This window comes from Ceratotherium simum, chromosome 9 (assembly GCF_057802395.1).
Source record: "Ceratotherium simum simum isolate JZ-2026a chromosome 9, ASM5780239v1, whole genome shotgun sequence".
Lineage (NCBI taxonomy): Eukaryota > Metazoa > Chordata > Mammalia > Perissodactyla > Rhinocerotidae > Ceratotherium > Ceratotherium simum.
In genome coordinates, this window is record NC_141908.1 from 46,308,005 (window position 1) to 46,324,725 (window position 16,721).

The following is a 16,721-nucleotide window of genomic DNA, read 5'->3' on the forward strand; positions in this document are numbered from 1 at the left end:
TCTGGACGATATGAAGGGGGGTAATTAAAAATGCGTTGGATACTAAGACAATGCAACAGAAAGGCTTAAAAAGTCATCAGTATTAGATGATTCTAAAACTTGGTATTGAAGCACTTTGCATAATATTCACTCACCAGAGCACCACTACTAAGGAGAATCATGAAAACAATGAAGGTCTCAAACCAGTTATGTTCAACTATTCGGAAACACGTTCTTCTCAAGTTCCACCATTGTTTTCCCCTCCCTTCTTCCACACTGATTTGACAGCATTTGAATCTTTGTACACAGCCTGCAAGTACAATGTTCAAATAGGAGTAGATAAAAGAACTGTTGCTTCAGTAATAGGCTCAGCCTCTTCCTGATTCACCTCCTCATTACTATTGCCATCTCTATCTTGCTTGGATAACTCTCCAAGCCTGGAGTAGTAAGAGCACGTTCATTAGCTACGTGAAGTTGTGAAAATTATTCAGCCTTTTAAAATGGTTCCTTGGTTAATGACGCCTGCTTTTTCTGCCTTGAGTGTTATTGCCCGAGAAAGAACTTTGTAAAGTACAAATAAATGTAAAGTAGCTTCACCTTGTACTATATCATCCTACTGCCCTCTGCTGAAGTCACTCTAGAAAAGGACTTCAAGATGGAAATTAATAAACAGAAAACTTCCCTTTTAAAGAGGATATAGAGTAATAATGTAGATTTCTCCCAACAATGCTGGGTTTGTTACTGTTTAGGTTTTATTGTGGTGCTCCTATAAAAGTTTATGCAATTTTCAAAATTAATTTATTCCACTAAAATGTGATTTGCACAGCCTGGCTTTGATTTGTTATTGTCTTCCTTACACTGCTTTCACTCACTCTAACATCAGAATTAAATCAACAGATATCTGAGTACCTTTGTAAGCACCATGGAGGATACAAAAAAAAAAAGACAAAAAGAAAAGAAAAGGTACAGAACATGGACCTTGCTCCCAAGAACCTTACATTCTGGTTTTCAAGAAAAGATTTAAACACAGAACCCTGCCACAAGGCAAAAAAAAAAAAAAAAAGAAAGAACAAAAAGTCAAGTATGCTGGGAGAAAGGAAAGGAAGGGGAAGGAAGTGTGGAAGGAAGTGAGGAAGGGAGGAAGAAAGACAGTAAATATACATGTAATAGTTCAAAGGAGAGGGAGAAGAGCTCTCATATGATTAGTTACCAGGTAAATTAACTGAATATATTTATTATAGCTGTTCAGACAAATAAGAAGCTCTTTTCCACCATGGTCAGATAAAAGTCGTTTTGAGAAGGACTTTGAGTGATGTATGTAACTTATATAGGAAATAGAGGGAGATAATATATACCAGACCTATGAGGACGAGATCACTAAATAGAGAATATATTCATAACTTCAAAATTCAAATTCCCAGGAAAATCTAACCATGAGAAATACTAGTCATGGGGAAAACAAAGCTCTTAGACATATTGTCCATATCGTATGAGGCTCAACTAGATACTGTGCAGGAATCGGGCATCGGGCAGTGCTTATATTCTGTTTAATCCAAGCATTGGAAAATGATGATTTCATTAAAAAACACAGTTTAGCATTTGCAACTCATTTCATTTTAATAGTCATAAAGTTATTTTTGAGGCAAATTCTGTGTATGAGCATTTTGACTAGTGTTTAAGATGCCAACCTGTGAAATCACCATTTTATTTAAAAAGTTATAAATTAGTCAATAGTTTTGATGACATTAAAATATTTTTTTCTGCATGCTCATGATCCTTTACACATAATGGGCAGAGATAACCAAAACATAACAATAGATTTTAATTCTGTTAGCATGTTAGAGGTACCTGAAGTAGATCTACTACAAAGCTCTACTCTATTACAAGTGATCCACTTTGGGTGATCCACAATTAAAAAAACTGCACTCTATAGACGGAAGATCAACATGAAGGTCATGTCGTTTACCTTCAGTGAAACATGCTTCAGGTTCAAGGGTTTCCTCAGGTTCCACTACCGGCTGTTCTTCCGCAGGTGCGCCAATGTCTACAGTGCTGCCTTCAGATGAGCTGCTGCTTTCATTAAGTTTCTGTGCGTGAGATGGACATAACACGTAAATCACTTTAGTTTGGGTAACTAATAAATAGCTTAGCAAGAAAGGATTAGTACTATGAACTGATTTTGGATTTTCCTTGAAGTGAAGAGATTTTAAGTTTAGAGCAAAAGAGAGATTGAATAAGAAGAGAAAATAAGGAAACAGTCTTTGTTAACTCCGTTACCATAATTCACAATGTAAATTTAAAATCAGATTGCTGTGTTATGAAGTTACAAATGGCCATCAGAAACACATACTAAGGAAACCACTGTCCTATGAATTAGAGAAGCCTCAGGTTGCGGGGGGTGGGGGTGGGGAGGGAAAATTAGTATAATTGTTCTCATTTTACAGATGATGAAACTAACACAGGTTAGTTTCAGTTAGCTCACACAGGTCAAGGAATTTGTCTAACGTCATATAACTAGTAAGTGAGAAAGCTAAGATTTGAGAGAATTATTCCAGAGCCCAAAGCCGGTGCTCTGTCTTCTATGCAACTATACTGTTTCTGAAACAAAAGAAACAGTGTATTCACACGCTTATAATTCTTCCGTCAATTTAAAAGTGAAAATAATCCATAGAAAAAAATACCAAGATGAGTCTAAAAGACGAAGAGAATCTGCAATTCAATCTTGAAGCGAAAAACAAAAACAAAGACACCTGTTCATACCACAACCAATAACGGAATTTTATTTGATACAAATATTTATTATCTTCATGGAAATTATTTCATCAGCTGCAATAAGCTAACTTTTTGGTAGCTGTAGATATGACTTCTATTTAATTTTTGTTTATAGTAATTCTCCCAAACTAATTATATACTTGTCATAAAGCAAATGTCATAATAGTAACTCAACTGCAAGCAACAGTAAAACCCTTCGGTGTAGTATTACTTTAATTCACAGGGAAGTTTTTAAAAAGTACTACTTGCAAAGTCTTTAAAAATTTTGAACGAATCCAGCTTTTGCTTATCATAGTTCTTCACACATAGTGCCAAATATCAGGCTCCATATCAAACTTTGTATCCATTACTAAATACCATTATTAGTCACCCAGATTTCAGATTTCCAATCAGCACTGTGAGTACTAGGGTAAAAAGATGTGAACCTAAAATAACAAAATTAATTTTATTTTATGCCTACTGATTGGCTTCCTAAATATCCTCCTCTGATGTGTCTTGTGTGGATGACGGTAAAATAAATTGCTACCTCTTTTATGTACAAAGTTACTCCAGGTCTTACTGGGTCAGACTTTCTCCAGATGAGAGTGCTGTTGCTAGTATATCTTTATTCTTAGGAACATTCTTTAAAGTTAGCTATTCTTGTTTTATAACCCAACTTTGTAATATGTTACCTATTACTAACTATACTTCTAAGTTTAGTTTCCCTTTAATGCATACAGCTGGGTGTCAATCAACATTTTAGAAGTTTTAATATGATATATAAGATGATCAAATGCCCAGTACTCCAATGGAAGATCTTTTCTTGGAAAGTTCCCAGATAAGAACAAGTGATCCTCTAGATGTTTACAAATTAACTTCTTAACGCTTCTTAAGCAATATAAGTATACTCTATGGTTTGCCTGAACTACTGTAGGAAAGTAGAAGTGTGCCTAATGTCATTTGAACTCAACATGCTCTCAATTAAAGTCATGACCTTTTTTTTTTTCTATCCTAAACCTACTCCTTTAACCAAATTCCTGATGCTGGTTGTTTGCAACATCATTCTTTCAACACGCAGACTCAAAATCTCTTTTTTACTCTTATTCATTTCAAATATTGACAGTAATCAGAAGTCAAATTTATTTAATTCTACTTTTGAAATATTTCTTCCCTTAGTCTCATCTTCCAAATTCCTACAAACTTTCTGTTCACTCTTGTCACATCTCCTTCGGAAAACTATAAATAAAAATTATCACCCTCATTCTAACCTCATGTAATTCTAGACTGCTGTGGACCACAAAGACTGATTTAGGCTAGTTGCCCAATAAATGTTTGGTGAATGAATGAATACCTCTGTTTCAGATATTACTACCAAATGAAGCTTTTATCTCCAACTCAGCTTTCCAACCAACTTTCCCAAATTTATCCTTCACAAAAGCTATGCTTTAGTCAAGGTGAACTTCCAAAGTTCTCTAGCTTTTGCTTGTAGTGGTTATTTTTGCCCATCATTGTGGAAGAATAATAATTACTCTCTCATCTAAACCCCTTTCAGCACTTTATCTGCATAACTCTTTGGACACATATTGCTTTTTATCTAACCCACCTCCATTCTAATTGACTTACCAAATTAATAATGCTCAGCATTTTCTCTGTGAAACACAGTGATTGATGCCCTTGGTGTGCTGAAATTGCTCAAGTGGTTGGCTACACGCTAGGACAGCTGTGCATTTCTGCTTTCACCAGGTGAGTTATATGCTTACCCAGAATAAGATATGTTTGTTTTCAAATCAATTTGTACCATTATAAATTAATTATATAATTTACTCTTGCATAATTTGATAAAATGAGTTTGAAAAGAAAGTTAGTTGTTGTATCCATAAAAACTAAGTTGAGGGGCTGGCCCTGTGGCGTAGTGGTTAAGTGCGCGTGCTCTGCTGCTGGCAGCCCAGGTTCGTATCCTGGGCATGCACCAACGCACCACTTGTCAGGCCATGCTGTGGCAGCGTCCCGTATAAAGTGGAGGAAGATGGGCACAGATGTTAGCCTAGGGCTAGTCTCCCTCAGCAAAAAAAGAGGAGGATTGGCATGGAGGTTAGCTCAGGGCTGATCTTCCTCACAAAAAAAAAACTAAATTGAAATCATTGCCTAAACTTAATAAACGCAAATCCCCCACACATATACTTACATGTGAAAAAGAAACTTGAAAAATAAGGTGTGAATAATTGTAAAAAAAAAGGGGGGGGATTGGGGATACAATTTCTGGAAGGATGCTAAATTCAGGTTTCTTCATAAGGTTCTTTAAAATCATTGTCTTCTTGGAAAAAACCTAAACTAGTATCATAGATGATAAATTACAGGTGTTGCTCATGCTAAAGACATGATCCAGAACTGCAAACAATGAACCCATGCTAGAACAAGAGGTCTACAGTGACATTTTAATGTAAATATGTATCATTTTTCAAAATGAAGCAGGTTAATGTTTGGGATCCAGAAGGAGTTTGAACACCTTTCAGGAATGGGACGTGATTACAAATTAGACTTTAAAAAAATAGTATTCATATCTTGTTTAAATAACTTCCAAAAACAACAAAAATCAGCAAAAGAAGCCTGGTAAGCCACCACAATTCTTTGCCACATAGTCCCCATATTTTGCAACATGGGTGTTTGCTTTCTTCCAGCCCAGCCAGAGCATCTCTCTCTCCGTTCCTCTTATGTGACCAGTGGGAAAAAACTCTGCTCTTAGAGGGTTCAGCTGATCAGGTCAGGCTCACCCAGGATAATCTCCCTTTTGCCATAAACAATATAATCACATGACTGATATCTCATCATATTCACAGGTTCCAACCACATTCATGGGGTAAGGATTATACAAGGGCGAGAGGCATTGGGGTCATTTTAGGAGCCTGCCAACCACACCAAAGTTTGTGTGTTTTATTGATTTTTTTCCTAAGGACCACCGGCTACACTAATATCATCTGCCACTTTGATGATTCGTTAATTTCTCTTTATTTGTATTGCTTCTGTTTCGTCGTTCTTTTTCTAATTTCTCAAATTAACTTTGTCGTGTTCTTTCATCCTCTCTTGATCATGGGTTAATAATCAGACTTTCAATGACTGCTTAGTCCTATAGCATAGCATTCGACAGATGATGCTCTTATTTTCTAAGCAGCTATTTATATATTTTATTTGCTCCTTAACCCAATATTTGTTTAGGAGGAAATTTCTTTTTTATTTTGAAGTGGTTGGAATTATTTCTGTCATTTTACTATTAATTTCTAGTTTAACTGCACTATGATCAGAAAATAACCCTATAGGATGTCTGCTATTTTTAATTTATTGAGATTTACTCTGAGACCCAGTGAAGTATTATTAATTTGTATAAATAACCGATGGGCACTTGAAAATAAGAACTAACTGTAAATTTAATTTTTAAGATAATATACATTTCATAATTACTTTTGTTATTTCTATTATTCAAATTATCAGTGTCCTTATTTAACTTTTCTTTGTTTTATGACAAGCTAAAACCGCTATATTAAAACTCTCATAAGAAGTATATTTTTATCAATATATTCTTTTTTATTGAGGTATAATTGACATAAACCTTGTATTAGTTTCAGGTGTACATAACAATGATTTGATATTTGTATATATTGTGAAATGATCACCACAATAAGTTTAGTTAACCTCTGTCACCACACATAATAACAAATTTTTTTTCTCTTGATGAGAACTTTTAAGATTTACTCTCTTAGCAACTTTCAAATATGCAATACAGTATTATTAACTAGAGTCGCCATACTGTACACTATATCCTCAGGACTTAGTTATTTGAGAGCTGGAAGTTTGTATCTTGTGACCCCCTTCATCCATTTTGCCCTCCCATCCACCCCTCACCTCCTTTTTTTTCTTTTTTCAGATTCCACATATAAATGAGATCATACAGTATTTGTCTTTCTCTGTCAGACCTATTTCACTTGGCATAAGGCTCATCCCTGTTGTCGCAAATGGCAAGATGTCATTCTTTTTTATGGCTGAATAGTATTCCATTGTATCTATACACACCAGTTTCTTTATCCATTCATCCATTGATGGACACTTATCTTAGCTATTGTAAATAATGCTGCAATGAACATGGAGGTGCATATATCTTTTCGAGTTAGTGTTTTCATTTTCCTTGGGTAAATACCCAGAAGTGAAATTGCTAGATCATATGGTAATTCTATTTTCAATTTTTTGAGGAACTTCTCTACTGTTTTCCCTAGCTGCTGTACCGATTTACATTTTCACCAACAGTGCACAGGAGTTCCCTTTTCTCTACATCCTTGTCAACATTTGTTATTTCTTGTCTTTTTGATAATAGCCATTCTAGTAGGTGTGAGGTAATATTTTATTGTGGTTTTGATTTGCATTTTCTTGATAATTAGTGACATTGAGCATCTTTTCATGTACTTGTCGACCATCCATATGTCTTCTTTGGAAAAATGTGTATTCAGTTCTTCTGCCCATTTTTAAAAAATTTGTTTTTTTGCTCTGGAGTTTTATGAGTTCTTTATATATTTTTGATATTAACCCCTCATCAGATATATGATTTGCAAACATCTTCTCCCATTCAGTAGGTTGCCTTTTCATTTTGTTGGTGGTTTAGTTTGCTGTGCGGAAGCTTTTTAGTTTGATGTAGTCCCACTTGTTTATTTTTGCTTTTGTTGCCTTTGCTCAATGTATTCTTATATTTCTCACTGTTGAAATCAAAGATGATGTGACTCTGAGTTCTTTATTTGTTTGGGTTAATAACACTCTTACTCAAAAAGCAAAGAAAAAGATGTTTAGATGTGTGGATAGAGTCCATCTCTATATTAGCACATGAGATATGAATTCAGACAAAATGCTAAAGAAATTGGTTAACGGCAAAACTAAAACATCCTTAAACAAGTACTTTTATTGATTTAAAAGCCAATAAGGCTAATTAATTTTTCTTTTCTGTTCTTAAATTGAAATTTAATTTTATTTTGAAATTCAAGATTCACATAATAAAGCAATTGGTTCTCACTGTTTTTGAGATTAATAGACTATTTTAAAAATCCATTTTAATGTTTATTAAGCCATTAAGCAACCTTTAATCACTATTTCCAAATGAGCTGGTTCGTTTGAAAATATGTATATTTTCACACTTGGCTCTCAATAGCTAAATTCTACACTGACTTGTACTGTCAATGTATTTTTGGCAGGCTGACTTAATAAGTGAGCTGAGAGAATGCAGGGACCTCATTGTATCTGAAGCATCCACTTTGCCTTGTACACCAGAGCATTCAATAACCACTTAATAACTACAACCCTGACAGTAAGAGCATTTCTCCTCCTCAGTGGACTTATGCAACATTTCTCGCTTTTTAAAATGGTTCTCTACTATAGCAAATGATTTTGACCTTGAAGGTGAAGCAAAACAAAACAAAGCAAATAATATACTCCACAATATTTCTTTGAGTAAATGATTAAATGGGGTTGTTATTTTTTTTGTTCTCTAACTTGATCTTAGGTATTTATGTCTTTATTTTCGACTTTGTTACAGGGAGCTTATTTATGCGATTTAATAGGAGTTCAATTTATGATAATAAAAATATATTAAAAATAAATCTGAAATTTAAGGGTCAAAAGGATACAGAATATGTGTGTGTATATATAAGTATATATACATATATTTTTGATTTTTGAAAAAATATTTATTTTTAAAGCTAGGCACGTACCGTTTTAAAGCTGGGCATTTTATTGTTGTTATATATATACATGCATATATTACACATTTAAGACATAAAATGCTCTACAACCTCAAAAATATTAGTATTAATATTTTATTGTGTACACTGTGCATTAGTAAATATTTCTGGTGTACACTAAGCGTATTAAAAATTAAAATGATCTCAAAGACTCTCAATAAAGCAACAATATAATTTCAAAGGAAAAGACACTGTATTGAGATTTAGCATTACCACAGAGCAGCTAGAAAAGTCAAATATTAACTCATTAATTCCCACATCATCCCTAAAACCCGAGTTATTTCTTCATCAAGCTATATGTTGGAAGGACAATCTTCAGTGGATTATTCATATTTACTAAATATTCAATTGTTCTTATTAATTGTGAATTTTAGTGTTAGTCAAACACTTGCGCAGGGTAGGAATGAAGGTGGAGGAATATAGCTCTAATATACTCTGCTTTAAAGCATGTCAAACATGAATTTTTGTACTGATGATTAGATATAAAGGAACAAAAGAAACATACCAGCTCATCACATATTGGGCCAACAGAAATTTATTGTTATGCAAATAAGTTAGAAACAAACAAAAATGTGCAAAATTGCATTTATAATTCGCAATCTAGAAACTAAAATTGTAAACCAAATGAGTATTCCCATTGTTAAATTCATTTTGCTGAATTGAGCATACCGTCTCTAACGTTCTTTTGACATTAATTTTTAACGTTAAATGATAATTTATATTTAACAAATACTTAATGTGCCTGCTGGCTAGGCGAACTGTGTGATTATAGTGAAAGAGTTTAGGTTCTGTTCTGAGTCAGACAAGCTTGGGTTTGAATCACAGTTTCTGATTTTATGGACTTTAGGCAAATATCTTAACTTCTTTCAGCATTAGTTTCTAATTTGTAAAATGGTCTTTACGTCCCATGATTGTTATAAGAATCGAACAAGATAACACATGGGAAATGTTTGGCATTTGCTTACTGGATAAATGGTAACAATTTTCATAACAATATTGTCTAGTTTGTAATATGTGTAATTGCTGATATTTGACATTTTTGACTACGAAAAACTATTAGTACAGGCCAAATATCAAAAATAGGAGCTGAAAAATAAAATAGTGAATATAGTAGACCTGGTACCTGCCCTTATGGGTGCAAAATCAGATGGAACATACAGATAAGAAAACAATTGCCACACACTATGATAGGGTTAGTATAGGGTATCTTGAGAGCACCATGTAACTCAGTCTAACAAAAGCAGAGTGGAAGAAAGTGACATTTGGGACCAGAAGGAGGAGTTGGGTGGGGGTGAGTCAGATGAAGCAGGACAGAGTAGGAGAATATTTTAGACAGAGAGAACAGGTATAAATATCAGAACCTGATAAAGCATGGGGAGTTTCAGGAAACAAAAGATCAGTGTAGTTGGCTGAGCAGGAGTGGGGAGTATTATTAAATGAGGCTGGAAAGGTCAGTAATGCAGGGACCTGTAGGCCGTGTTAAGTAGGATAGACTGGGAGCAATGGGCAGCTCCTGAAAGGTTAGAAAGTGGAGAGAGCTATGACCAGATCTCTCTTTTAGAAAGAACACTTATCATGTGGAGACTAGATGAGTGAGGGGAATATTAATGTAGGAGATTCATTTGGAGGCTGTAGCAATAAAACTGAGAGATGATAGAGGTCTGACACTGGGTAGAGGTGGTCAGAATGCAGAGAAGTGGACAAAGATAGGTGGAGTTGGCAGTACCTGGTAATCAATTAGCTGTAAGGGAGAGGGAATTTGGATATCCACTGGCTAGATGGTAGGACTCTTCACTGAGAGTAGTTGCCATCTCATAGAGAGCATGGCCCTGAGCAAATATAGCTCAACACAAGGAAAGAGGCAAGAGCTGGAAGGGACACACCCAGCCAATGCCCAGGTACGACTCTACAAATTGTTCCCTAAGCATCTGTCAGTTAATGATATGAAAATTCTGAGTGTTTTCTTTCCTCTTCCCTCTTTCCCTCTCCTTGTCCCCTCCTCAGAAAGGAGAAGCTGCATCCAAGAGCAAACTGCTTACTTCATTTGACCTAGGACCAGTCTTGCTTGGTTTATTCTCTCTGTACAACACTTTCAGAAGATATAGCTGATAAAAATGTAGGTATTTATGAAAAGTGTTATTAACTTATACGACGCCGATTAACATTGACTGACCATCTCATTTGGGCCAGGTACTGTGCTAGTTACTAAAAGTACAAAGATGTATACAACCACAGTTCTTGTTCTCAAGTTGCTCACAAGATTAGTAAGTAGGATAAACAGATACACAACAGAGAAATAGAGTGCAATACATACATTTCATGTTATGCAGCTAGTAATTCTACTTGGGGGAGTCTCAAAGGGCTGCCCAGAATTGAGTTGCTTGACATAGTGAGCAATAAAACAACAATATATTTTTGTTGAGTGAATGAATGGACAAATTCTGGACTGACAACTCAAAGGTCACTTTTTTTGTTTTGTTGGATTTTGCAGAGTGACAGGGAGAAGAAATTTCTAACAAGAAATGATGAAGTCAAAATGTATAAACTTCACGGAACTAGGTGATTAGAATTGAAGTGGGTCATGGGAGATTAGAACTGGTGAAACAGATCTGGTCAAGGCTGTCAAGTTGCTCATGATGTGTTAAAGACTGCCCTTTTTTCCCTCCATGTAACTGTGCTTCAAATGGTAATTCTATTGATACTGGTAAAATAATAGGATGGGAAGTGGGGTCAAGATTGTAGATGGGTTTAGAAGATAAATATAGATTTTAGTGATAAATTTGATGAGGGGCTTTCAATTAGAGAAGTTGAGAATGAGTTCAGGCTTCTCATAATCTATTTGAAAAGGAGATCATATGATTGGGAGGAAAGTAGCATGGATTTTCGGAAGCTAGGGGATGATAGACCTCAAAGAATTAGGAAATACTGCAGATGGAAAAGCACAGTAAGGCCACTGAATTGGGTGATTAAGAAAACACCGATGATTTTTGAGAGAGAGAAAGGTAGAGGTAGAAACTAGAGTTGAGATGTTTGAAGGTGACTGAGCAATAGAAAATGGGAGACACTGAGTATAAACTATCTTTTAAAGAAGATTGGCAATGAATTCAAGGGAAGAATTAGGAAAAAACTTGAGGAAGAGATGAGTTCAAAGGGACATTTAAAATTTACATTATTTTATTTTACTTTAGGATGGGAGAGCCTTGCCACGTGTACAAGCTGGCAGCGAGGGCTTAAAAAGAGAAACTGTAATTCAAGATGGAGGCAATAATTGCTGCATCAGAGACCCTGAGGATGTGTGAAGAGATAATACAGAAAGAAAAGTTGGAGGCATGGACACCTATCTCCCAGTAGATTCTTAATATTTCAGATATGTTGTTTTTCCACGGGGAAAATTATGTTATGGTGTTCATGAATTTGGATATTTGCAAAAGTCTTGGTACATATCCATTTTGATTCAAGATTAACCAGAGACTTCCTATTCTATTTCTTTATTTAACATATATTTACTGGGCACTAACTGTGTGCGAAGCACTGTGATGAATGTGGGCTGTACTGTGGTAAATGAAATGGACATAATCCCTGCTCTCACATACTGAAACCAAGCATTGTCACTGTCAAACTTTCTGTGGAAGCACAGATTTAGTCTGCTGATATTCAACAGCGTATGCGTAGGTTGAAAATTGTCATATGCTCTTTAACCCATATATAGTAAAGATAACAGTAATAAATGAAAAAATATCAGTAAGTAGCAAGTAAATACTATTTTAACACAGGTGATATAACTGAGAGGAGAAATGGAATCTAGAAGTAACTGTTCATGTTGCCCATTTATTCATTCATTTAATAAATATTTTGTATGTGCTATGGACTTAAGGTGAATAAGACATGGTTAGTGTTTTCTGTGTTCTCAAAGACTTCATAAGCTAATGATGCAACTGTAGAAGTGCTTCCTAATGATTTGTAAGATTCCTTCATGTATCATTAAACTCAAAAGGGTATGTTCCTAAAACACAACTTTGAGTAACCATAGTCTGGGAGAGTAAGTGCTCTGTAATTAGAATTAGGCCTCCGTAGGTCATTATGGGGTGCAGAAGCAGATCAGTCTACAGTGCAGGCCAGCACAGGAGGAGGAAGTCCCTCCAGGACCGAGGGAGAAAACTCTGAGACATTCTTGGCTATGTCATTGACCTCTGCCCAGTTAAGAGGGATTGGTAGTTAACACCAACTCTACAGCTGACACCATTTCTTGGTTCTTCAATAAACAGTATCATTCATTTCAAAGAAATGCCAAGGAAAGTACATTTTCAGACATTGTTAAGGAGATTTAGTGTAATGGTTAAGAACATAGACTGTGTAGCCAACTGCCTGGATTCAAGTTCAGGATCAATCCTTACTATTTGTATGACTTCAGCAAGCTATTTAAACTCGTTCTCTTCAATCTCCTTATATGTGAGACTGGAATAATAATATCTATCTCATGGTGTGAAGATTGAATGAGATAATTCATACAAAATCCTACAAACAGTGTTTTGTGCATGGTGAGCACCCAACAAATGATATCTATTATTAACATGACCTGAATTACAAAGACCTAAATGACATTTTTACTCATTCTGGAGCTCACTCATTGCAAAAACAAGTGTAGTTTTTTCCTAACTACTTTAGCAATATGTTCTTTTTATTCCAAAGTGGCATGAGTTTAACAACTCACTTCATTTTAAAAGTATTTATTTAAACAGAATTAGAGTAGTAATTTTGCTATCATCACCTTATATTTTTGAGCACTTTTAACTTCCAAACAGCTTTTAGATCCTCATAACAGTCCTATAAGCACCATAGGACAGAAGTCCTCCTATTATAAATTAATAAACTGGATAATACAGAATTAGTGATTTGTCCATAGTAAAGGCCACCAGACTCTTGGTATTGTGTCCATACAGATGAACTCAAACTCAAAAAGTTATTGAACACTTATGGACCCAACATTGTGGAAGGTGCTTCAGAGGATTAAAATTATATAAATACAATCCATAACCAAAGAAACTTACTTTCTAATTGGGGAAATATGATTTTATATTGTCTTTTGCATAGTCAGCAGTTTTGCCCAGCTTTCAAAGCTCTTCAAAACCTGTGCAAGCCACTATTCTCTATTATTAACTTTCAGTGGAAACCCATATTTCTAGCTGATCCGTTATTCTTACTACTGCATGAGTCAAGAAACTTTCTGCAGTTTTAGAAATAATTCCTTAAGTTCTTTGATTGTACTTTGAGGGTTGAGGTCCAAAGGGACTTATAAAAGTGATAAAATGTGACCCATACTATGTCTTTTCTGCATTTGGGGACCAATAGGGCAAAGTATAGAAAAGATAGCCCCCAAGTTTGTTCTGGAATAGGGGACAGAGAGGCATGAGGGCGCACCTTATGGATGAGGCAAAACATAAGCCTCCATTTTACTGTGTCTCTTCATATCGGTCTATGGTTGATTTTCTGGAAACTGAGACAATCTGCTCCTCGTCTACGCCTCTAGCCTCATCTCCTGTGATTTTATGTCCCAGCAACACCAAACTACTAATTGTTTCCAAACACACCCTATTGCTTCATGTCTCTAGGTTTTTGCATATTTATTCTTTCTGATTGGAATGCCATTCAGAGAAACAGTTTTCTTAAAATATTTAAGGAGTTTACCAAATCAAGAATTTAATGAAAACAATTTAAAATTTAAACAGAAAATGCAAAATTTATCACCCTCCCCAGATAAACATGTAAATTTATTACAGAGGGCAGAAGACAAACACGAAAAGACAAACAGTAGAATATGTTACTAGTAATTCTTATAAAAAAACTTATAGAGTAGCGGGAATGCTACCAGTAATAATAATAATGACAGCTTATTGAGTACTTAGTATATGTCAGGAACTGTGCTAAGTACTTCACATTTATTATCTCATTTAATACTCCCCAAAAAGTATGAAGTAGGTAGTATTATCGCCATTAGTGAGGTGAGAAAACTGAGGATTAGGTAGTCACACAGTAAGTGGCTAAAATGGAATTATATAACCCAGTATTTGGCTCCAGAGAATAATGTATTACCAAGAACATTATAATTGTGGCCTCACATGTCTGAAAACAAACGCTTAGACTTTGGATAATAAACAATGAGCACTTGTAATTTTAACTCAAGGCATTAATCTAATTTCTGGGGTATTATAATGACTCATAGATAAAACTCATTATTGAAATTCAGGAACGAAAACATTAAATATTTAAATGAAACCGATCTATTAGAAGTCATGACAGGAAACTTTTTGAGTCAATAAGGAAATATGGAAATTCATATTTAAAGGTTGAAAGTCATCTCTCTAAAAAATAATATATGTACGTATATGTCTGTGTATATATAAGTACATACATATGAAAGAAAGTCATTTTTCTAAAATGTGTATACATAATATATATACATAAACAGAATCATGTCTTATTAGTATCATCCACTGTCTAGTACACCCCCTGGCACATAGTAACTGATGAATAAACGAAGGTAGGCAAAAGAATAAAGGCCAAAACAGAAAGAACTAAAATGATGAGCGTACTTTAATATACTACAGGCTGCATCCCTAACAAAGAATAAAGAATCGTCATCTTTTGGGGCCTCTGCTGTCAGTTTAATTCCGCTAAAAGCAGAGCATCTCATAAACTGTGCCTTGCTTTGATGAAGAGAGTATAATATAAAAGTAAGGAGGCAATAAGGAGAAACAATTTTGCATGGGTTTATTTCTGACTAAGAAGGAAGAAATGATGAAGAAAAGTGCCAAGAAATGTGAGACAATATGTTAGTCTATAAAAGAACATTTATAGAAAGCCAGATTCAGGCGTGAATGAAAGAAATTGAAATGTAATGGGGATGAATAGAAGGTTCAGTATTTAATATAAAAATTTCAGATGGATGAATTACAACTGCATTTCAACAGTAATTCATGTGAAAAAGATGAGGGAGTATTACTTTCCTAGAAGCCCGATACAAATTGACAAGGTAAAATGGCTAACAAAGATAAAAACAGTAAGATCTAACTCAATATTAGATTGAATCAAGAGAAAAATGGAGTCTGGATCATGGGAAATCAAACTATATTTTCAAGTATGCTCTCATCAGAGCAAGTGTGATGATGAAAATCCTTCAAAATGGTTCTATTAAAAAGAATTAAATCAGCTGGAAAAGTATCATCTGAGTGTCTACTTTGTACCAACATGTACAAATATATCGTAACATAAAAGGAGAGACATGCATGCATATAAGTAGTTATAATAAAATATTATGATACTTTGCATGATGCGTGAGCCCAGAACATGAGTTGTTTATTACCCATACTCTGTGTCTTATCTCCAGGAACCAAAAAAGAGGCCATTTATTCTGCCTGGGATTGGGAAAGCTTCATGATCACTACCTTCAAAAAGCTGAAACAATGTTTCTCATACTTAACTCTTGAACTTCGTGTACTAAACCCACGGACTTACTGGTTACATTCTAATTAGAAAAGCAATGCATTCAAGTTCAGCACAGGCAGCAAAAGCTCCATTCACCAGTACTCCCGACATCATGCAGTGGGCTCTGATGTCATCTATTCTATTTAATTAAAAAATTTTTTTAAATTACTGGTACAGAAATTTATATAATGTTATAAACCAATGTTACTGCAATAAACAAACAAACAAAAAAATTACTGGTATAGTAAATTGGTTTATCAACTCCTACAGGGCCATGACTCATAATTTGAGAAATACTGCATTAAATTTTCTCTAAAGTTTCTACTAATCTAACATTTAAATTTTCAATTAATGCAGTATTCCAAGATATAAAATGACACAGAATATGAAGAAACAGAACTGCCTCCAGGGGTTCAGTGGATAGTCACTTTTTTTTTTTTTTGGTGAGGAAGATTAGCCCTGAGCTAACATCTGTTGCCAATCTTCCTCAGCACAAAGAGGAAGATTGGCCCTGGGCTAACATCCATGCCCATCTTCCTCTACTGTATATGTGGGACCCCTGCCACAACATGGCTTGATAAGCAGTGTGCAGGTCTGTGCCCAGGATCCAAACCCATGAACCCCAGGCAGCCAAAGTGGAGCATGCCAACTTAACCACTACGCCACTGGGCCAGCCCTGATAAGTCACTTTTTTATAAAGAGATCAGTGTTCCTGTTAACACTGATCAATACAAA

General features: G+C 35.0%; 1 protein-coding gene across 7 annotated transcripts in view; it reads right to left on the reverse strand.

Moving 5' to 3' along the window:
- Positions 1 to 16,721, reverse strand: part of SCN1A (sodium voltage-gated channel alpha subunit 1) — an 80,395-nt gene that overhangs the window by 23,179 nt on the left and 40,495 nt on the right. For all 7 annotated transcript variants that reach the window (XM_087434948.1, XM_087434946.1, XM_087434950.1 and 4 more), the window contains exons 17-18: positions 1,946 to 2,066; positions 135 to 289 (exon numbers count right to left, since the gene is read on the reverse strand). In XM_087434948.1, the coding sequence (XP_087291074.1) occupies positions 135 to 289; positions 1,946 to 2,066 (276 nt within the window). The remainder of the gene's footprint in view (positions 1 to 134; positions 290 to 1,945; positions 2,067 to 16,721) is intronic.